The following is a 22,888-nucleotide window of genomic DNA, read 5'->3' on the forward strand; positions in this document are numbered from 1 at the left end:
GAGATAGTGTCACATTTCACTGCATTATACTCTGCCTCTTTAACTAAGCCACTGAAAAATTTACTAGTAGCCTAATGGCATGACTTACTGTATTTCTAGTTTCTACTTTTTCCTTGGGACCACACCCTCCTGTTTCCTATTCCCAAAACTTAAACTTCGTATTTTCTACTGATAAGGCTTAAGATATCATAAATTTTTTTTTTAATTTACTTATGATAGTCACAGAGAGAGAGAGAGAGAGAGAGAGAGAGAGAGAGAGAGAGGCAGAGACACAGGCAGAGGGAGAAGCAGGCTCCATGCACCGGGAACCCGATGTGGGATTCAATCCCGGGTCTCCAGGAGCGCCCCGGGCCAAAGATAGGCGCCAAACCGCTGCGCCACCCAGGGATCCCGATATCATAAAAATTTTATTGAAAAATATGGTGAAACCTGGTATGTTGTACAATATCAAATTACAGCGTATTAACAAAGAACAACAAAAACAAAAACGAGGACATGCTTCCTACCTCAATCTGGCCATGTTCTTTGAAGGATAGTTTGATGTAGGAGTTCTTACTACTCTGGAACGGACCAGGTTCTTTGGTGGATGGAGGTGGGTGAAGATGAACCACTATTTTGGCACTGAAGTATAAATGTAGTGAATTTAATTACCTTTTAAGAATCACTAATTCTATTTTCATAACCTTTAATATATCTCAATTCACTTTTAAAATTCATGTATAAATAAAGGACATCCTGAAAGGAATCCTTTTAAACTCTGTATTAATTCAGTATTAATGAATCTTTCAAAAATACCTCTACTTACAACTTCTAAACCATGATCCAAGAAGTTCAAGTTACTAGCTCTATAGATTATTTAATACTGTGGTTTCAAAAAATAAGTTCAAAATGAGTTTTCAAAATTTGGGATAGTTCATTATTTTGGTTTATGATTAGGGCTCTTTCCATGTACAGAGTCAGTCATTCCTGAGGTTACCAGGGGACCTATAATTTCTGCCAAAGCATATTACTCTATTCATTTAAAAACAAACTATGAAAACTTATCTGTGCAAAACTGGCCAACTGACATTAAAACAGCATCTAAAACTAACATTCTACAGTATCATTTTTGGAAAATGCTGCTCAATCAATAGCATGATCTAGAAGATAATCCAACAGCAAAAATAATTCTCAAAATACTGCTGCTCTGGAAACACAAACTACCAAAATCTCTATGACTACCATTATCTTCTGTGCTATTAAAAATACAACTATATTTGTTCAGTTTCATAAGCCCTTTTCCTGTTCCTCAACACCCCACAACACCTGTTCAATAAATAATCTTCTTCCAAAATTAGCAAAACCAAAAACCTCAATCAAAATGCTTTGGATACGCAGCTTAGAGCTTTTTCTTTATGATCACATTATAGATTCATCCATTTATTGCTCTATTTTGTTTAGGCCCCTATGATTGCCCAAATGTCACTGTCAAATTGAAATACCATGTGTGGGGCCTCCTCAGTGTAATAAATGCTTTGGTTATTAAACTGGGGCCAGACTTGTAAGGCTTCTTCACCTATTCCTTTGTGGTGAACTTCTTTAAATGAGGTGAGCAAATAAACTATGCAAGCACAGTAACAGGACTGTTTGAAATGTACTGTCAAGGAGGGCAACAAAATACAACAATTAGGCTAAGGTGAACAAGCAAAGCAGTGAACAACTGGTTTTTAAAACTGAAAAGCCTGGGCCCTACTATCAGATTTTGTCAAAGGAAACTCAATGAAGAACTAAAGATTACAATACAAAATGAAGCTTAAAAATCCCAAAGTCAGCATAAATGATCCAGGCCAGTTTTTAAATATATTCTTTTGCAGGTGATTGGATTACCATATTTCAAGTTTAAAAACTCCCCAATCAAAGAAGCATCTTGGGTTGAGACAAGTTAAAAGGTGATACTATATGTGCAACTCTGAATCAATGAAATATGGTAATTGCTGAGAACTAAAGAGAATATTTGAGAAAAATTAACCTGATACATTATTAAATTCTTCCTCACTGGAGATGTTTAAAAATAAGACACTAGTGGGAAGGTAAATATTTTATATAATTTTTGCCATACAATTTAGATTTCCTTGGGACACAGCAGGTGAAAATTCAAATGATCTGGAGCACCTTCCAGTTTTACTTTGTAGAACTTAAGGTAATATACACAAATATCAAATCATTATGTTATACACCTGAAACTCATACAATGTTATTTCTAACTGAACCTCCATTTAGAAAAAAAAGAACTTAGTAAGATGGAAAAAAGTGACAAGAGGAAAAACAGAAACTGGAGAAATAGTCTACTCTAAACACCTAAGCCTTTATTAATCTTTTTAAAACATCAGTTTCTTTTATGTTAAATAAGCAATCTTTCATGCTAGCTACAACATTCTGATTAAGGCATGCACTGCATTTCCAGGGAAGTTCAACATTTGTTTCACCTCTACTGAAATAACTATATTAAAGTTCAAAATGGGCCCACATGGAAAAAAAAAAAAAAATCTGATCAGCAATATTTGTTCATAAGTTGCCCTCAATTACATGTACTTAAAATATAAAGCCAGAATTTTTAACATACTTGATTAAAAGAAATATTTTAACATGTGGCTTTAAACGAGGGTGATCACATATCCTGGTTTGCTTAAAACTGTCTCATTTTATGCTTCCTTGGTCCAATTATAAACAGCACCCCATGGCACCTGGGTGGCTCAGCTGGTTAAACACCAGACTCTTGGTTTCAGCTCAGGTCACGATCTCATGGGTCATGGGATCAAACGCTGAGTCCTAGCTCTGCACTGGGCTCCAAGTTCAGTGGGAAGTCAGCTTGATAGACTCTCTGCCTCTGCCCGTCCCCCTACACATGTGAGTGCACCCATTCTCTCTCTCAAATAAATAAATCTTAAAAATAAAATAAAAAACAGCGCCTCCTGTTACTACTATAAACATCCCAATTTCGACAATAACTATCATGATACTCTATTTAACACTGATACCTGAAAAAGTCAAAGTGTAGAAAATTAATGATCAACTAGAAATAGGAGTAAAGTCAGTCATTTTTCTCAGATGAATCACTTCTGATTTTAAGTACTAGATACACAGACACATCAAAGCGAAGGTCTCTGGAAATACATGCAATGACAGCTGCCCAACATTTATTTATTTTGACCCAAGGATACTATAGCAAACCTTAATGCTTGATTTGTGCTGTAAGAATGACTTCCATTTATCCCTGAGTTTAATGTAGGAAACGTCTTCTTAGGGGAGCTCCTGACCAATGATTATAAATAATAGTTTAGATTATTACAATCTAATTGTACAATCATTAGATTCATTCCCAAACAGGCAGTCATGGCACAGCAGTAAATCTACTGTTAATAATGACAGCTTGACTAGAACATTTTTGTGAATCAAGACTGCACTGTAGACACCTCACCTTTTCCCAATTCCAGCTGCCTGTTCTTCAATGAACACAATTTGGGAAAGAAGAATGGCCATGCAGCACTCCTAGAAGGAAACCACACAAAACAGGATTCATAAGACTCTTTGTCAGAAACCTTGGTTTTATAGTATTTAAGAGTGTCATATACTTTTGAGGTACTTAATAATAAAACAATTTTAAAAATCATAAAATGATTTTATTCCTTAAATAAGCTGAAGGAAAAATGGAATGAAAACAGTACTGCGGTGGCATTTTGCTGCATAGAAAAACATAAGAGGTTTATTTTTTTAAAGATTTTATTTATTTATTCACGAGAGACACAGAGAGAGGCAGAGACAGAAGGAGAAGCAGGCAGGGAGCCCGATGTGGGACTCGATCCCGGGGCAACGGGATCATGACCTGAGCTGAAGGCAAATGCTCAAACGTTGAGCCACCCAGGTGTCCCAACAGAAGAGGTTTAAAAGCCACTGTAACTACCAAACCAAGAAAAGAACAGAACAGGTAAATCAAAACAACTTTAAGGAGTGTGCTATACAGGTGATTTTTTTTTCTTTTTAAATTTTCTGTATTTCATTCACCATTTTTAACAGAAAATACTGATATAGGTTCCCTTTATTAGCACATTTATTTTTAAGTTATTATAAATGACTGGCATTTAATAGGTCTAAGGGTTTCTAAATTAGTCTCTTTATATGATAATCAAAAAAATTATACTAAGATTAATTTATAAATGTTTTAAGGATACCTATCCTTCCAACAAAGACTTCTTTCCTAAATGTATACTTCTTTAAAAAGAATTAGACACCATTAATAGGTGTAGGTATGTATTACCAACGAGGATAATACCACCACTAAGGGAACAAAGACTGATTCTTGGGGGCCAAAGAGAGTCAGATTTTGCAATAATTAGTGACCTTTCAAAAAGCCTCAGTACAGGGGCACTTAGGTGGCTCAGTCGATTAAGCATTTGCCCTCAGCACAGGTCACATGATCTCCAGGGACCTGGGATCAAGTTCTGTGGGCTCCCTGCTCATCAGGGAGTCTGCTTCTCCTTTTCTCCCTGCCCTTCCCCCTGCTTGTGCTCTCTCTTTATTAAATAAAATATTTTAAAAAAACACACAACAACAAAAAACCAAAGAGCCTCAGTACAGTATATAGTTTGCCTATAAAGTTAAAATTTCATGGTGAAGGGTGCAGCAATTATGAAAATAAAATAGATTATTTTACTTGGCAACACTGAAATTTACATACACATACACTTTGAAGTTAAGCTCTTTGGAATAAAAATAGCTTTATATATATATAACTTGTTCTCTCTTCCTAGAAATGAAAAAGAAAGGAGTTTTCTCCTCTTGCTGAGTGACTTAGAGGCTATTCTTCTCAATATCTAGGTAAAAGCATGTACTCCCCTGCAGACCTATCCTTCAGATTATCAGAAACAGGTTACTCTGAGGATCCCTGGCAACAAATGGTTTGTTGTTGCTCCCATTACACATAAAACATTCAGCTATGGGGTATATTCTCACTGGGGTTTAAAAACAGGAGTGAGAGCAGCCCGGGTGGCTCAGCGGTTTAGCACTGCCTTCAGCCCAGGGCCTGATCCTGGGGACCCAGGATGGAGTCCCACGTCGGGCTCCCTGCATGGAGCCTGTTTCTCCCTCTGCCTGTGTCTCTGCCTTTCTCTGTCTCTCATGAATAATAAATTCTTTAAAAAAAAAAAAAAAACAAACAGGAGTGACCATGATTCTCTCTCTATTCAGCAAATGAGGGACAACCCCGAAGTCCTCTGTCTGTACTCCATTCAGAGAGATCACATGAGACACGTTCTTTTAACATTCTGAAAATGGAAATTTATTACATTTTTTAGTTAAGAAAGAGATAAGGGACCTCAGTGATTTTAAACCTAGAACAGATTAAAAAAAAAACCTTTATCTTACATGATTTTTCTGATCTCTCCAAATTAGTCGGTGTGTACTGAGAAGGAGGGTGCCGGCATCAAATTTTATCTAGAAAGAGAAGATCATCACAAAACATTAATGATGTATATCAATGTGGTTCAGATTTTCTTCCTCATGAATTACACAATAGTAAGTTAATCATAAAAACATTTGAGAATTAGGCTTACCACAAATTAAGGAGAAACAATGCTACACACTTCATAAGCCATATATGTCTTGTGTGTGTGTATGGTTCAGTAGTTGAGCGTCTGTCTGCCTTTGGCTCAGGGCGAAGTCCTGATCAAGTCCCACACACACATACATGTACAGCCTTAATAAAATTATGAAAAAAAAATCGCAAACAACCTAGATGTGTAAAAACAGGCTAGTGGTTAAGTCAAGTATGATACATTCATACTGTGGAATCCATACAGACGTTAAAAAAGAAATGAGGAAGAACTATATGGACTATCATAGAATTCTACAAGAGTTAGCGGACAAAAGCAAGCAACTTTACAGCATATCACATAGAATGTAATTGGATAGATAATCTCCATACACCCCAAAATACATTGTGAGATATATGCATTCTGATTCAGTTGTTAAAATGTGGGGGGAAGGGGTGAGAATGGGCATTTAGAATTGACGAAATATGGTAAATTCTCCACATAAAGTGAAAAAAAAAAAAAGCAAGATTCAGAACTTTGTATGCATAGTATTATTACAAATTTGCATTTTAAAAAAGGAAATACAATCTACTTTATACAAATATCTATGCATGATACATATGCACAGTTCTCTAGAATGATGCCCTGGTAGCCTCTGAGGGGCTACTGAGTGACAAAGAGACAAAGGTGAAACGGAGATTTTTTAACTGCAGGCTTTTTGGGCTTTGGGGACTTTTGTCATGGGATCATGTCACCTACTCAAAATAAAAATGTAATAAAGTGTAAAAACTATTTTTAGGGACGCCTGGGTGGCTCAGTAGTTGAGCGTCTGCCTTCGGCTCAGGGCATGATCCCTGGGATCGAGTCCCACATTAGGCTCTCTGCGAGGAGCCTGCTTCTCCCTCTGCCTATGTCTCTGCCTTCTCTCTGTGTCTCTCATGAATGAATGAATGAATGAATAAAATCTTTAAAGAAAAGAAAGATATCTTTAAAAAATAAAAAATAGGGATCCCTGGGTGGTGCAGTGGTTTGGTGCCTGCCTTTGGCTCAGGGCGCGATCCTGGAGGCCCGGGATCGAATCCCACGTCCGGCTCCCGGTGCGTGGAGCCTGCTTCTCCCTCTGCCTGTGTCTCTGCCTCTCTCTCTCTCTCTCTGTGTGTGTGTGACTATCATAAATAAATAAAAATTTAAAAAAAATAAAAAATAAAAAAAATTAAAAATATTTTTAAAAAACTATAACACAATCACACACACAAAAAATGCCATCTATGTCTTTAGGACCATACCCTTAATCCTCATCATTTATTATTATGCATTGAAAATTATATAAAATAAGCAAATTTTAGAGCTGAAACCCAAGAGATAAGATATCAAATCCCTTCATTTGTGTTAAGATCAAGAAATATATTGGAAGCTTCTATTAACTCTAATTACTAGGAAGTAGAATTTGTCCTAAGGTAGGACTTACTTGTATCCTTTTCTAAGGAGTAATTAGTTATTTCAAAAGTTAAAAGTTGGTCCCATTTTAAGGCTACCTTGCAAGACAAATTCAGAGAGGGAAGAGAAGGTGCGTGCAAGATGGGTGAAGGGGAGTGAGATTTAAGGGCTTCCAGTTACAGAAGGAATGTCATGGGAACAAAAGGAATATGATCAATGATACCAGATTCACATTAGGACAGGTGGTGGCTACAGTTGTGAACACAGCATAGTACATAAACCAGTCAAATCACTATCTATGTTGTATGCCCCAAACAGAACATTGTGTGTCAACTACACTCAAAATTTAAAAATCCTTTAATTAAAAAAGAATAACTTCAAAGGAAAGCATTTTCACTAGGGTCCAGTTTATCAGAAATAATCCTTTGGAATTTAAAATATTGTGGTTAAAAATAAATAAATAAATAAATAAATAAAAGAATGTGGTTACAAATGTCTATCACATGAATAACCAATTAGAACATTGTTATATTTCATTCTTAAGTAAAAATAATCATAAATTTAATTAAGTATGCAAATTGAGATTTAACATATTACAAGATACTCATGATATTAACAAATAAAAAAGTAGGTTTCAAAGTAGTATACATAGCATGATTATACACACAGCCACAAACACATAGAAAATGTGCCAAAAGTAACTGTTTACGGGTAGCAGGATTGCTATTATTTCAAGTTTCTTCTTTTGGCTTGTCCATATTTAACAACTTTATTATTTGTTTAGTAAAAAAATTTAAAAATTGTTAGAAACATATATAACAATTTCCTGTAATCTGGAGTGTGTATAAATTTTTTGTTAAGTCAAACATACACAGAAATACTGTTTCTGTCAGAAAAACTCTTTGTATAATCGATAAGCAGTACAGTTTTAATATGAATTTTTAAAAATTGTTTTCTAAGAGCAAGGTATGACTGTACTAGCAATATGTTAGTAATCATCAATATGGTTATAAGCTTTAGTGATAAGAGACCTAATGAACTATCTAGTCTAAAAAACTCTGTTAAGAGATCATTCCACAAAACTATTTCAACACCTCAGAGAAAACACTTGATGAATTCCATGTTTTCTACTAAATCGGAAGTAAAGGGGATCCGTGGGTGGCTCAGCGGTTTAGCACCTGCCTTCGTTCGGCCCAGGGCATGATCCTGGAGTCCCGGGATCGAGTCCCACATCAGGTTCCCTGCATTGAGTCTGCTTTTCCCTCTGCCTGTGTCTCTGCCTCTCTCTGTGTGTCTCTCATGAATAAATAAAATCTTTAAAAAAATAAAAATAATAAAAAATCAGAAGTAAAACATACATACTCCTGGCACTTGATTCAGTCTGGCTTCAAATGTTTATAGCAAAACCAAATTAATTGAGCTTTTGAGACTTTAAAAACCTCTTTTTTGTCAATGAGTAAGATTTCCCCTTTATAAAAAACAAATATTTTATCAACTTGAGAGTACATGATGTTACATTACAGCATAACAGTTCTGATTAAGAAAATGCACTTTCTTTTACCGAAATTCCAGCATAGGGGTGTGAACTTAAAGCTGAAGGCAGAGTATATTCCATTGCTATGTTAATTAACAATGTGCAAACATAAAATGCTGCTGCTTTAAGTCAAGAAATTGTGTAATACTTCCCTTCAGGGATTCCAAGGGATTATGAGCTAAACCTGATAGACAAGTTTAGGCTGGTTTACTCCTGCCACTCAGAGCTAGAATAATTTTAACTACTTAAAGGTTGATCTAATGTAGACATGTGCTGGATAAGCTCTTACCCTGTTTTGTTTTATTATTTAGCATTTTTCTGTTTTGTAACAGAAATTATTATTATTTTATAATAATACACAGAAAATTTGGGAAAAAATTTAAGTCTAAAAAAGAAAATGAAATCACTCATTATCATACCAGCCAGAGTGTATGTGTATATACCCACACATATATATACATATGCATACATATGTGTGCATGTGTAAATAATGTTTAAATAGAATGAAGTCATCATATTTATAGTTTTATAACTTGCTGTTTTTCAATTGGTGGCCCTTCATTAGCAAGCCCTCATGTTGATTAAGGCCTGTCATATTTAATTAACTAAATCCTTTGGTGGACATTCAGATTGCTCCCAATTTTCTCTCTATGTAATAATGTAGAATATATATAAAAATGCTGAGATGAGCATCCTCATTCATTATATTTTTATGTATCTCTGATTATTTCTCAAGGGTAAATTCCTAAAAGTGAAAGAGCTAGATGAAAGAAAATAGACATTTTCTAAGTCTCCTGGAATATGCTGCCAACCTGCCACTTTATTATACATTACTAACCTGCTTTCATTTTATTTTTAAATTAGCTGAGGCTATAGAAGCTTCTGTGGATTTAAACAAATGACCTGTATATGCTGCTTAAGAAAACAACATACTATCCAACCATAAGGGGCCCATGAAAACTATGCCTGCAGAAACAAGCAAGCACACATTTATTCTCATGAGACACTTGGGTGTTTGGGCAGTGGGAAAAGCAGTACTGTGGTTCCACCCAATACTACGTGTGTGACCTCAGGTCATAGTTTTCTCTTTTTTTTTTTTTTTTTTAAAGATTTTATTTATTTGTTCATGAGAAACACAGAGAGAGAGGCAGAGACACAGGCAGAGGGAGAAGCAGGCTCCCTGCGGGAAGCCCGATGTGGGACTCGATCCTGAGACCCCGGGATCATGCCCTGAGCCAAAGGCAGGCGCTCAATGGCTGAGCCACCCAGGTCCCCAGCAAGTCACTAAGATAAGTCACTTATTTTCTCATCCATAAAGTATCTCATATGTCCACTGAGAGGATTAAGTGAGGTTATATGTAAAGCTCCTGGCACATAGTAGGTGCTCAAGTTATTCAAGTCTTTTTTTTTTTTTTTTTTTTAATTTTTTTATTTATTTATGATAGTCACAGAGAGAGAGAGAGAGGTAGAGACACAGGCGGAGGGAGAAGCAGGCTCCATGCACCGGGAGCCCGATGTGGGATTCGATCCCGGGTCTCCAGGATCGCGCCCTGGGCCAAAGGCAGGCGCCAAACCGCTCTGCCACCCAGGGATCCCCCTTTTTTTTTTTTTTAAATGTATTTTACACCCACAATGAGCCAAAAGATACAAGAACAAGTAAGGCACACTTTCTGTCCTCCAGGGGTGTCCACCTGTCTAGTAGACAGTCATATGCACACTTGCCTGAGGAACGTGTTGGGATGCAAAGCCATGAAGGCTAAGTAGACTGGACTGGAATGCCCTAGACCAAGGGAGCCAGTGAAAGATACTGAAAGAGGACTTGATCACATCTGGAGGCTGATAAGAGATTCCCAGAATCTTCAGGTAAAGTCTGGAAGCCTTCCAGCAGATGGAAGAAGCCAGGATATGGGGCTTTCCCCGAGGAATCAGCCGAGCCCTCAGCCACACAGGGGACAGCCCAGCCAGTGACCCTTAGATGCAGCTCAGCAGGCTTGTCTGAATTCTGCTTCAATTTCAGGACACCTACATCCCTCCCTCACTACCCTCAGCTTTTACTACAGTTAAGAATTCTTCAGTAGGGCAGCCCCGGTGGCGGTGGCGCAGCGGTTTAGCGCCGCCTGCAGCCCAGGGGCGTGATCCTGGAGACCCTGGATCGAGTCCCACGTCGGGCTCTCTAATGGTGCCTGCTTCTCCCTCTGCCTGTGTCTGTCTCTGTGTGTGTGTCTCTCTATGAATAAATAAAAAAAGAAAGAATTCTTCAGTAGATCAAAGTGACTTAACTAAATTTTTCCCAATACCTTTTGATTAATCCTCTGATAACTACATCTACTTGTCCGCTAAAAGAAGTAGTGTGGGATCCTGCAAAAGTGTGACTTCCATCAGGGGATTGTCTTTAGGGAGTCTTTGAAGGCCAATCTATGATTCTCAGCATTCAATTCTGAGAGGGAGGCATAATCAAACCAGCTGAAAGAGGGGAATTTGATTATGCTTCCCATTTACAAAAGTTCGAAGGTGTTTGAAATGTTCAAACATTTAGCTTGTCAGAAAAACGTTTAGCTAGTCACTCCGACCAGAAGATGCAAACCTAATTTGAGGTCAAGTTCACTAAAGTGCTGAGGCAGGAAAAGGAGTAAATCTAAGCAAGTTATTTTAAGAAAAAGACCCTGTCTTGGTCATGGAGGCAACAGAGTACACGGAAAATACCTTCAGGGAGGCAGAACACCTGGGTCCCATGTCACATCAACTGTGCCCCTAGATAGCTGGGTGACCCTGTCCTCCATGACCTAGGAGGAAGGAAGTCTCAAGCTTCTGCAGGCACCGACCAGGAAAAGCTATGAGTCAAGGAACAAACGCAAAAGTACAGAGGCAAGTTTCATTAACAAAACCACGAAGAGGAGACAGCAAGTGAAAACTTCTGGAAACTAAAAATGCTGGTGAACAAGCGGGTTTTCAGCATTCTTCTGATTCCAACTTACACGTTTCAACCAGAAGGGGTTAGCAGTTTTCCCAGAGCCCTCCAAGCAGTCCTAACGGCTGACTTGCCTCAAGCTTGTGCCCTCCTTACTGGCTGACCCAAGCCCCCCTCGGTGTGCACAGAACCCAACTCCTTCCCTGGAGGCCTGCAGACCACTGGCCCTGAGGAGTGAAGGACCAGACTTTTCCAGAAGATAAGGCCTGACTGCTTTGGAGAACAGCTGCGGCCAATGCCCCGGGTCTGCTCAGGGCCAGGTCCACCTCGCACCAACCGCCAGGGCACCTGCTGCTCCTGCACGGAGCGCCTCCCTCCTTCCCCTTCCCCTTCCCCCTCCCCCTTGCCCTAGAAGCCCTTCGGCTTCGCCGGGACGCTGAGGAGGGTCCTTGGGACCTCAGCCCCCGGTCTTCGGGGGTCGCCCGCTTCCGGAACAGAGCGGCCTCCCCGCCCCGCCCCCCGGCCCGGCCCGAGCCTCGGGGGCGCGCATCTGCCCGCGGGGCGCAGCCTCAGCTGAGCGCAGGCGGCTCCGCGCGGCCGCGGTGGGACGCGAGTCCGCCACGCGCAGTCCGGGGCGCTTCGCCGGCCAGCGCGTCCCCTCCCTACGGTGCCCGGGTGACGAGCGCGACCTACCACATCGCTTCACAAAACGAACGCTCAAGACTCCTTTCCAAAGTCATTCCAGAAAAACAACAACAACAAAAAAAAAACAAAAAAACAAACAAACAAAAAAAACCGGCGAGGGTGCGGGGCGGGGAAGAGCCTCGAGGCGTCCCAGCGGGACCCGGACACGCTTCTCGGAACCCCCTGCAGGGCGCCCCCGCCGCACCCCGGTCACAGCGGTGTCACTCGCGGGGGGCCCGCCGCGGCCCGCCGTCCCCACGCCCGATCCCGGGCCCGAGGCGCAGGCACCCGGCCGCAGGTCCGCCGCCGCCGCCGCCGCCGCCGCCGCGCCCGGGCTCCGCGGCCCGAGCCCCGCGGGGTGGGGGCCGTGCGCCCGGAAGGAGGCCCAACGGGCGGCCAGACCGCGCGCCGTCCGGGAGCCCGCCCCCTACCTTCTCCTCGCCGTCGTAGATGCGCACCCCGCGCTGCTGGACCACCAGGGTCTCGTTAATCTCCAGGAGGCCGCTGGTCCACACGAAACGGTCCATGGCGGCCGCCCCGCCGGCCTCGCCGCTCGCCCGCGCGGGCGCTCCGGGGCGGCGAGCCGAGCGCCGCGCAGCCTGCGGCACCCCCTGGCGGCGGGCGGGGCGGAGGCCGGGCGGGGAGGCGGCCCAGGACCCGGGGCCCTGCGGGGAGCGCCACCTGGCGGGCGGGCGGCCTGGGGCTCGGCGGGAGCGTCCACCCGGTCCTTTGTCCGGCTTGGGCTCGGATCTGCAGCCTGAAGCTTACGGGTTGAGGGCGGTGGGGACTTTGGGGGGCGCCGGGCCACAGCCTGGACTTCCTTACTGAGCATTATTCCTGCACATGTGTGCCGTTTCCTTGGCGATGCCCAGCGTGTTGCCACGTTCATTAAAGGTTGTAGCTATTGGGGGATCCCTGGGTGGCGCAGCGGTTTGGCGTCTGCCTTTGGCCCAGGGCCCGATCCTGGAGACCCGGATCGAATCCCACGTCGGGCTCCTGGTGCATGGAGCCTGCTTCTCCCTCTGCCTGTGTCTCTGCCTCTCTCTCTCTCTCTGTGTGTGACTATCATAAATAAATAAAATTTAAAAAAAAAAAGGTTGTAGCTATTGATACTGTGACTTTTCTTTTCAATTAAAGTTTTATCGCCTGAACTGTTTTTGTTTTTTTTTTTTTTTTTTATACAGCTGCAATCAATAGGAAAGTACGTGGGTGGCTCAGTAGTCTACCGTCCGCCTTCCTCTCAGGGCGTGATCCCGGGTACTGGGACCAAGTCCCACATCAGACTCCCCTCAGAGACCCTACTTCTCGCTCCGCCTCTGCCTCTGTCTCTGCCTCTTTCTGTGTCTCTCATGAATAAACAAAATCTTTTTAAAAAGGTATTATCTTGTGCCCCTCTTTCTTCCCCATTAAGATCATTGTCATTTAAACATTTTCAATATGAACACGGACCTCATGAATTTAGTATACAGATCTTCCATCATTTTTCTGTGCCACAAACTGGTCCATGGATGCTGCTAGCACCTGCTGGGCTTCTGTCACTGCCTCTCTCATTTACATAGTTTACATTATAAATGGAACACCTATAGTAGTACTTGTACAACTGATATATTTTTGGGCCTTCAGGGATTATTTTCTTAGAGTGTCTTCCCAAAATAGAATTACTGCTTTAAAGAGTTTGCACACATTTTAGGCAGCTTGCTACATATTGGGAACTTAACAAGGATGCAGTGCCACCTGCAGATTGGTCTTTTTTCCAAGGCCAAATAGTTGTGTCTATATTAGACATTATCATTTTCGTTATTTTTGCTACTTGACAGAGATTTTATTTTTTGATTCATTTACTGATGAGGCTATTTCTCAATACTATTTAATCAAAAGAAAAAAAATTTTTAAAGTAGCCCCAACATGGGGCTTTAACTCACGACCCTGTGATTAAAAGTCAGATGCTCTAGCAACAGAGCCATCCAGGTGCCCCAGTCAAAGGAAAATCTTGTCCCAAATAATGCCTAACACCCTGTGAGGTTGGACAGCCTCCATTAAGAGGATAAGATTATTAATTTAGACCAGATTAACACAAGTAAGGAGAAGAAAAGGCACAGCAAAGAAGACAGAGAAGGAGCACTAGTGAGATAGGACAACCAGGAGAGAATGGTGTCCTGGAAGCTAAGAAAACACGGTATATCAGGGAGAAGGAAAAAGCCGGTGTAAAATTCTGCCCACGGGTCAAGTCCATGGGACTGAATATGGCTCACTGCTTTTACCACGTGGAGTTATTTGGCAGCCTTGACAAGAGTGCCTGCAATGGGGGGGGGGGACTGGGGGGCGGGACAAGTCTGAATGGAGCAGTTTTAAAAGAGAAAGAGAGGAATTGTAGGTAGGGAACATAGACAACTCCTTTGAGGACTTTGCTGCAAAGGAGAGCAAAGAAATAGGCTGGTAACAGGAAGGGGAAGTGAGGTCAACAGGGAGTTTGGGTGGCTTGTTGATTTGTTTTCCAGGTGGAAAAAAAATAGTATGTTTGAGTACTGATAGCAGTGAGAGAGAGGGGAGACCTGCTTGAGTGATGTCCTTGAGAAGCTGAGAGAATGCACAAGAGAGGGTCAGAGATGTGGCTATTATCAGAGGAGAGCAGAGTATGTGAGGCAGATGAATTTTTGTGATGGGAATCTGCAAACATTCTCTGGAACTGCTTTGGTTTTCTCAGAGGAGGAAGCAAGACTAGAAGAAGAGAGAGGTGTGAGGAGTTATGAACACACTAGGATACTGATTGCCTGGCCTGCTTGAAGTTTCCCGATGTGTAATTTTTTTTTAATTTTATTTATTCATGGAAGACACACAGCGGCAGAGTCAGAGAGAGAAGCAGGCTCCCTATGGGGAGCCCCATGCAGGACTCAATCCCTGGACCCCGGGGTTACACCCTGGGCCAAAGGCAGACACTCAACCACTGGGCCACCCAGGCGCCACCCCACGCCCCCCATGCAATTAAAGTGAAGTCAGAGGAGCAATACTCCAGCCCCATTCAGAGGCAAAACCAAATGGGAGAGTAGGAAAGCTATGGATTTAATTAGGCACGTAGTTTTGCCTGGTCATGGATTGGGAAGGGAAGGGTCTAAGCAAGTCCAACACTAGACTACCTCTGCCTTTGTAAGTGATCTGTTCTGTCTGCCTGGAATCTATAAGATTTTCTCATTATCCTTGAGGTTCAGAAATTCTATCAGGTCAGAGATTCCGGGTGTATATCCCTCCTCATTTTCCTGCCTGTGAGATAATGACGCTTTTCAATTTGAAGACTCGAGTTGCTGTCTTCTTCAGAAAGATATTCTTCTATTATTTTTTTTAATTTTTATTTATTTATGATAGTCACAGAGAGAGAGAGGCAGGCGCCAAACCGCTGCGCCACCCAGGGATCCCTATTCTTCTATTATTAATTTGATTATTATTTCTGGTCTATGTGTTATTGTTTGTTTGGGTTTTTTTTTTTTTTGCCCCCCTGGGACCTTTATTTATTTTAAGCCCGTCATAACTGTCTCCCATGACCCCTACTTTTTCTCCTACCATATTCATTTCTATATATTGGGGGGCTGAATTTGTGTTTTTCACAGTGACCATTCACTTTTCCAAGTCTTCTGAATTTTTAAATTGGGAATTCTTTTAAGTTCTAGAATAATTTATTTTTTTAAAAGATTTTATTTATTCATGAGAGACAGAGAGAAACAGAGACACAGGCAGAGGGAGAAGCAGCCTCCTTGTGGGGAGCCTGATGTGGGACTTGATCCCAGGACCCTGGGATCACGCCCTGAGCCAAAGGAAGATGTTCAAGCACTGAGCCACCTAGGCATCCCTAGAATAATGTTTTAGTTCCAGAAATACCTGAGTGACTGTTCCAATGACATCTACGTAGAGTTCTATTTTATTTTTTAAAGATTTTTATTTATTTATTCATGAGAGACACACACACACAGAGAGAGAGAGGCAGAGACACAGGCAGAGGGAGAAGCGGGCTCCATGCAAGGAGCCTGATGTGGGACTCGATCCTGGGTCTCCAGGATCACACCCTGGGCTGCAGGCGGCGCTAAACCGCTGCGCCACCGGGGCTGCCCTCGTTTTATTTTTAATAAAGTTTTCTTCTATGACATCCCTGAGTACACCCTCCACAGAGGTGCCCTATTCTAATTTCTCTTGTTCCTTCTGCTTTAAGCCACTGTCTCCTTAGGTGTCTTATAGTCACCTTTGCCTTTCAGTATCCGTGTACGTGAAATCTCACAGCGCCTATGTAAGGCTGCCTATTAAAATCTCACAAGGACCCGTAGGCAAGGAGGTCAGTAAGTTGAGAACATCTCTTCTGAGTCACTTCAAGACAGGTCTGTCTCTTAGTTCTCAGCCTACTCATTTATTCAACAAGTATTCCAAAAATATTTATTGAATACCTGCTATGGTCAGGCACCATTCAACTCCTCTCCGGTACTGCTGGCAAGAGAAGCCCCTGGTTTCTCCCAAGCTGGGCAGGATTGGCATTCAGGCAAGGGGAGGGAGGGAAGCATTCCTCTTGGGTGCAAAACTTAGTGGGGGGGAGGGTGCCAAAAAATTCAGTAATCCATATGAATGATAGGTTAAAGCAATATGTGTGGGTTTTTGTTCTTTTCTCTTAATTGACTATATTCCCCATTCTGTACCTTGTATTCCCATGACTTATTCATTTCATAACTGGAAGCCTGTATCTCCCACTTCCCTTCACTCATTTTGCCCTCCCCTCCATCCTCTTCCCCTCTGGCAACCATTAGCTTGTTTTCTGTGTTTATGGGTCCTTTTCTGCTTTTTGTTTATTCATTTGTTTTTTAGATTCCACATATGAGTGAAATCATATGGTACTTGTCTTTCTCTGACTTATCTCACTTAGCAGAATGCCTTCTATGTCCATTCCTGTTGTCACAAATGGCAAGATGTCATTCTTTTTACGACTAATACTCCTTGTATGTATATATACCACCTCTTCTTTATCTATTCATCTATCAATGGACACTTGGGTTGCCTCCATGCCTTGGCTATTGTAATTAATACTGAAATAAACACAGAGGTGCATATTTCTTTTTGAGTGAGTGCTTTCACTTTCTTTGGGTAAATAACCAGTAGTGGAATTACTGGATCATATGGTAATTCTATTTTTAGTTTTCTGAAGAACCTCCATACTATTTTCCACCAAATTTGAGAACATTTCTTTTGAGTCACTTCAAGACAGGGCTCGTGGTTCTCACTCTACTCACTCATTCAATGTTTATCAAAAAATATTTATTGGATATTTATTGAGCTGCCACTGTTCAACTCCTCCGTGATGCTGCTGGCAAGAGAAGCTGCTGGTTTACCTTTCCACCAAATTGCACAAGGGTTCCTTTTTCTCCACATCCTCACAAACACTTATTTTTTCTCATCTTTTTTAACTTAGCCATTCTGAAAGGTATAAAGTGATATCTCATTGTGGTTTTAATTTGCAGTTCCCTAATGTTTAGTGATGTTGAGCATCTTCTCATGTATCTGTTGGCCATCTGCATGTCTTCTTTGGAAAAATGTCAATTTAGGTCCTCTGCCCATTTTAATTGGATTGTTTGGTTTTGGGGGGTTGAGTTCTATAAGTTCTTCACATATGTTGAATATTAACCCCTTAATGGCTGTATCCTTTGCAAATATGTTCTCCCATTCAGTAGGTTGCCTTTTAGTGCTGTTGTTGGTTTACTTGGCTGTCCAAAAACTTTTTATTTTGGTAAAATAAAGCAGTGTGTTTTTAAAAATCCAAAATTAATTCCAAAAAAATCCATGATAAATAAAATATCATTTTAAATAAAGACAAGATCAACAGGCCAGAATTAGGCCAAGGTGAATGAGACCAGGCCATGTGTGTGAGGCCACTTACCTCACTCTTGTCCCAGTCTTTCAAGTACCAAAGCTGCATGCCTGCCCATGTGGCAGAAGAGTGGAGGGAAGTCTCCCTTCCTTCCCTCTCTACTCTCAGGGCTCTGCATTTCCCCTAATCATGGAGTCACTGATCTGTAGCACAGGTTCTATAAGAAAGAGAAGACTCGGGATCCCTGGGTGGCGCAGCGGTTTGGCGCCTGCCTTTGGCCCAGGGCGCGATCCTGGAGACCCGGGATCGAATCCCACATCAGGCTCCCGGTGCATGGGGCCTGCTTCTCCCTCTGCCTGTGTCTCTGCCTCTCTCTCTCTCTTTCTCTCTGTGACTATCATAAATAAATATTAAAAAAAAAAAAAAAAAAGAAAGAGAAGACTCTTTCCAATGAACAGGAACCATCTTTTCTCCAGTGAATTAAATTGCCACCTTTATCATGTTCTAAAATCCTTGTGTATTTTGGTCTATTTCTGACCCTTCTCTTGGTATTTTTGTATTTTTCATTTAACATCCTGAAAATATCTCAAAGTACTAAACATTATTTGACATTTTAATCATGGTAATATATCATTAGATGTGATCATTTACTGTCATTTCCTGATTTTTTAGTATTAGATTATTTATGATTTTTTTTTTGTCTTTTCTCCTATTGAAACTAACTAATATCATGTAAGCTAAGTGTCCTAGTCTGATGGAGAATTGTGCAGACCTTGCAATGGTCCAAATTCTTGGACCTTGCGATGACTGATATGGTGGGCAGTATGGATATGAAAAGAAGGAATGCTTTTTGTCCTTGAGGTGCCCACAATTTGAAGACATATGACAGCTGCTAGGATAGACACTTGTACAAGGGTTTTCTCTTTCCAGGCTGGGCAAGGAGAAAGGCCATGTGTCTCAGACATATCAAGATATGAGAATGGAGTAGGCCAGAGTACCTGCCTGATAAATCATCAAAGAATGAGAACAGGGCATCTGTATTAGTTAGAGTTCTCCAGAGAAAGAAACAGAAGAAAGAATTAGCTTGTGCTGTTCTGGATGGATGCTGGCAAGTCCAAAATCTGCAAGACTGGCAGGCAGGCTGGAGACCCAGGAGAGCTAAGGCTATAGTTCAAGTCCAAAGGCCATCAGGCCATTTATCTGGAGAACCAAGAAGAGCAGATGTTCCACTTTGAGTCTGAAAGCCATCTGTTGCAGAATTTTTCTTGCTAGGAGTGGGGAGAGTCAGCCTTTTGTTCGGTCCAGGTCTTCAACTGATTGGATGAGGCCCACCCACATTATAAGGGACAATCTGCTGTACTCAGAATCTGCCAATTTAAATGTCAACTTCAGGGATGCCTGGGTGGCTCAGCAGTTGAGCATCTGCCTTTGGCTCAGGTCAAGATCCCAGGGTCTTGGGATCGAGTCCAACATTGGGCTCCCCACAGGGAGCCTGCTTCTGCCTATGTCTCTGCCTCTCTGTCTCTCACGTATAAATAAATAAAATCTTAAAAAAAATAATGTCAACTTCATCCAAAACACCATCACAGAAACATCCTGAATAATATCTGACAAAATATCTGGGCACTCTGTGATCCACTCAGGTTGATATATAAAATTAACCATCTAACTAAAAGATGTTGAAATCCAATGAACAGGGCTGTCAGTTCCTAGATCCCTGACTTAGGAGAAGTCTCCAAAGATGAGAGTCAGGGAGAAAGAAAACTCAGAAGCCAGAAGGGCCAAGAAAAGGTTCCTCTTTCACTCAGAATGCAACAATCAAGATTAAAACTATCCACCACAGTCAGCTCCCTAAGAAGAACAGAGATAATAAAAGTATACATGGTTGGGTTCCATGACCTGGTATTCCACTACATGTAGGGAAAATCGTACAGGATCCCCTGTTTCCTGTGAACTGTGGAAGAACATCCTAGAATGCAATTTCATGACCAAAGCCACACACGTACACACGTACACACACACACACACACACACACACCAGGTTATAAACCTTTTGAGTTAAGTATCTTATACAGCATAGCTCATAAACCTTGAGACCAAAACCAGAGTAAAGATATGAGAAGAAAGCTAGAGACAGAAGAAAAGCTTGATTTGTGAGTTTTGTTTTTCTGCCAGCATTATGTTCCCCTTCTAAAATACGACTTTTTTTTTTAAGGATTTTATTTATTTATTCATGAGAGAAACCGAGAGAGAGAGAGAGAGAGAGAGAGAGAGAGAGGGACACAGGCAGAAACACAGGCAGAGAGAGAAGCAGGCTCCATGCAGGAAGCCCAATGTGGCACTTGATCCCGGGACTCCCTGAGCCAAAGGCAGACGCTCAAGCACTGAGCCACCTAGGTGCCCCTAAAATACAACTTTTTAAATGATGATGTTCTTCTATAATAGTGGTAAAATATTTAAAACAACTGGTACAGGTATTTTTATTATCACTACTTAAAATTATTCTACATTATGATTTTTTGAGTATGTAATGGGAAGATTTTTGTTCTTATAGGACTAGATAGATCATCATAGTTGGTATATTATTTGTAACTCTGGTTCTTTTTTTTCTTAATAAATTAATTTTTATTGGTGTTCAACTTACCAACATACAGAATAACACCCAGTGCTCATCCCGTCAAGTGTCCCCCTCAATGCCCGTCACCCATTCACCCCCACCCTCCACCCTCCTCCCCTTCCACCACCCCTAGTTCGTTTCCCAGAGTTAGGAGTCTTTATGTTCTGTCTCCCTTTCTGATATTTCCCACACATTTCTTCTCTCTTCCCTTATATTCCCTTTCACTATTATTCATATTCCCCAAATGAATGAGAACATACACTGTTTGTCCTTCTCCGATTGACTCACTTCACTCAGCATAATACCCTCCAGTTCCATCCACGTTGAAGCAAATGCTGGGTATTTGTCGTTTCTAATGGCTGAGTAATATTCCATTGTATACATAAACCACATCTTTATCTATTCATCTTTCGATGGGCACCGAAGCTCCTTCCATAGTTTGGCTATTGTGGACATTGCTGCTAGAAACATCGGGGTGCAAGTGTCCCGGTGTTTAATTGCATCTGAATCTTTGGGGTAAATCCCTAACAGTGCAATTGCTGGGTCGTAGGGCAGGTCTATTTTTAACTCTTTGAGGAACCTCCACACAGTTTTCCAGAGTGGCTGCACCAGTTCACATTCCCACCAACAGTGTAAGAGGCTTCCCTTTTCTCCGCATCCTCTCCAACATTTGTTGTTTCCTGCCTTGTTAATTTTCCCCATTCTCACTGGTGTGAGGTGGTATCTCATTGTGGTTTTGATTTGTATTTCCCTGATGGCAAGTGATGCAGAGCATTTTCTCATGTGCGTGTAGGCCATGTCTATGTCTTCCTCTGTGAGATTTCTCTTCATGTCTTTTGCCCATTTCATGATTGGATTGTTTGTTTCTTTGGTGTTGAGTTTAATAAGTTCATTATAGATTTTGGAAACTAGCCCTTTATCTGATATGTTATTTGCAAATATCTTCTCCCATTCTGTAGGTTGTCTTTGAGTTTTGTTGACTGTATCCTTTGCTGTGCAAAAGCTTCTTATCTTGATGAAGTCCCAATAGTTCATTTTTGCTTTTGTTTCTTTTGCTTTCGTGGCTGTATCTTTTTTTAATAAATTAATTTTTATTGGTGTTCAATTTACCAACATACAGAATAACACCCAGTGCTCATCCCGTCAAGTGTCCCCCTCAATGCCCGTCACCCATTCACCGCCACCCCCTGCCCTCCTCCCCCTCCACCACCCCTAGTTCATTTCCCAGAGTTAGAAGTCTAGATTAGAAGTCTAGTTAGAAGTCTAGAGCTAGATTGAAGTCACAAAGTATAAGTGTATTATTATCTAAGTATTTCTTCACTTTGGTTAATAATTCGTTTAAGTATTTGGCAGCTCCCACATTCGGGGCATATATATTGAGGATTGTTAAGTCCTCTTGTTGGATAGATCCTTTAAGTATGATATAGTGTCCCTCTTCGTCTCTCACTACAGTCTTCGGGGTAAATTTTAGTTTATCTGATATAAGGATGGCTACCCCTGCTTTCTTTTGAGAACCATTTGAATGGTAAATGGTTCTCCAACCTTTTATTTTCAGGTTGTAGGTGTCCTTCTGTCTAAAATGAGTCTCTTGTAGACAGCAAATAGATGGGTCCTGCTTTTTTATCCAGTCTGAAACCCTGCGCCTTTTGATGGGGTCATTAAGCCCGTTCACGTTCAGAGTTACTATTGACAGATATGAGTTTAGTGTCATCATGATATCTATTTAGTCCTTGTTTTTGTGGATTGTTCCACTGAACTTCTTCTTAAAGGGGAATTTTAAGAGTCCCCCTTAAAATTTCTTGCAGAGCTGGTTTGGAGGTCACATATTCTTTCAGTTCCTGCCTGTCCTGGAAGCTCTTTATCTCCCCTTCCATTTTGAATGAGAGCCTTGCTGGATAAAGTATTCTTGGTTGCATGTTCTTCTCATTTAGGACCCTGAATATATCCTGCCAGCCCTTTCTGGCCTGCCAGGTCTCTGTGGAGAGGTCTGCTGTTACCCTAATATTCCTCCCCATGAAAGTCAGGGACTTCTTGTCTCTTGCTGCTTTAAGGATCTTCTCTTTATCTTTGGAATTTGCAAGCTTCACTATTAGATGTCGAGGTGTTGAACGGTTTTTACTGATTTTAGGGGGGGGATCTCTCTATTTCCTGGATGTGAATGCCTGTTTCCCTTCCCAGATTGGGAAAGTTTTCAGCTAGGATTTGTTCAAATACATATTCTGGCCCTCTGTCCCTTTCGGCGCCCTCGGGAACCCCAATTAAACGTAGGTTTTTTTCCTTAGGCTGTCATTTATTTCCCTTAATC

At 41.5% G+C, this 22,888-nt stretch overlaps 2 protein-coding genes across 5 annotated transcripts in view; one reads left to right on the forward strand and one right to left on the reverse strand.

Moving 5' to 3' along the window:
* Positions 1-22,888, reverse strand: part of VPS36 (vacuolar protein sorting 36 homolog) — a 50,054-nt gene that overhangs the window by 17,285 nt on the left and 9,881 nt on the right. For 2 of the 4 annotated variants that reach the window (XM_055317481.1, XM_055317479.1), the window contains exons 1-4: positions 12,562-12,718; positions 5,401-5,469; positions 3,458-3,528; positions 507-621 (exon numbers count right to left, since the gene is read on the reverse strand). In XM_055317481.1, the coding sequence (XP_055173456.1) occupies positions 507-621; positions 3,458-3,528; positions 5,401-5,469; positions 12,562-12,657 (351 nt within the window). In that variant the 5' untranslated portion in view covers positions 12,658-12,718. Of the gene's footprint in view, positions 1-506; positions 622-3,457; positions 3,529-5,400; positions 5,470-12,561; positions 12,719-22,888 lie in introns of those variants that run through there. The other 2 variants (XM_055317480.1, XM_055317482.1) reach the window with 2 other exon arrangements.
* The window catches only part of CKAP2 (cytoskeleton associated protein 2), a 35,373-nt gene continuing 25,140 nt past the window's right edge, over positions 12,656-22,888 (forward strand). The window contains exon 1 of the mRNA XM_055317341.1: positions 12,656-12,900. Within this exon, the coding sequence (XP_055173316.1) occupies positions 12,656-12,900 (245 nt within the window). The remainder of the gene's footprint in view (positions 12,901-22,888) is intronic.

Source organism: Nyctereutes procyonoides, unplaced genomic scaffold (genome assembly GCF_905146905.1).
Source record: "Nyctereutes procyonoides isolate TBG_1078 unplaced genomic scaffold, NYPRO_anot_genome, whole genome shotgun sequence".
In the NCBI taxonomy this organism is placed as follows: Eukaryota; Metazoa; Chordata; class Mammalia; order Carnivora; family Canidae; genus Nyctereutes; species Nyctereutes procyonoides.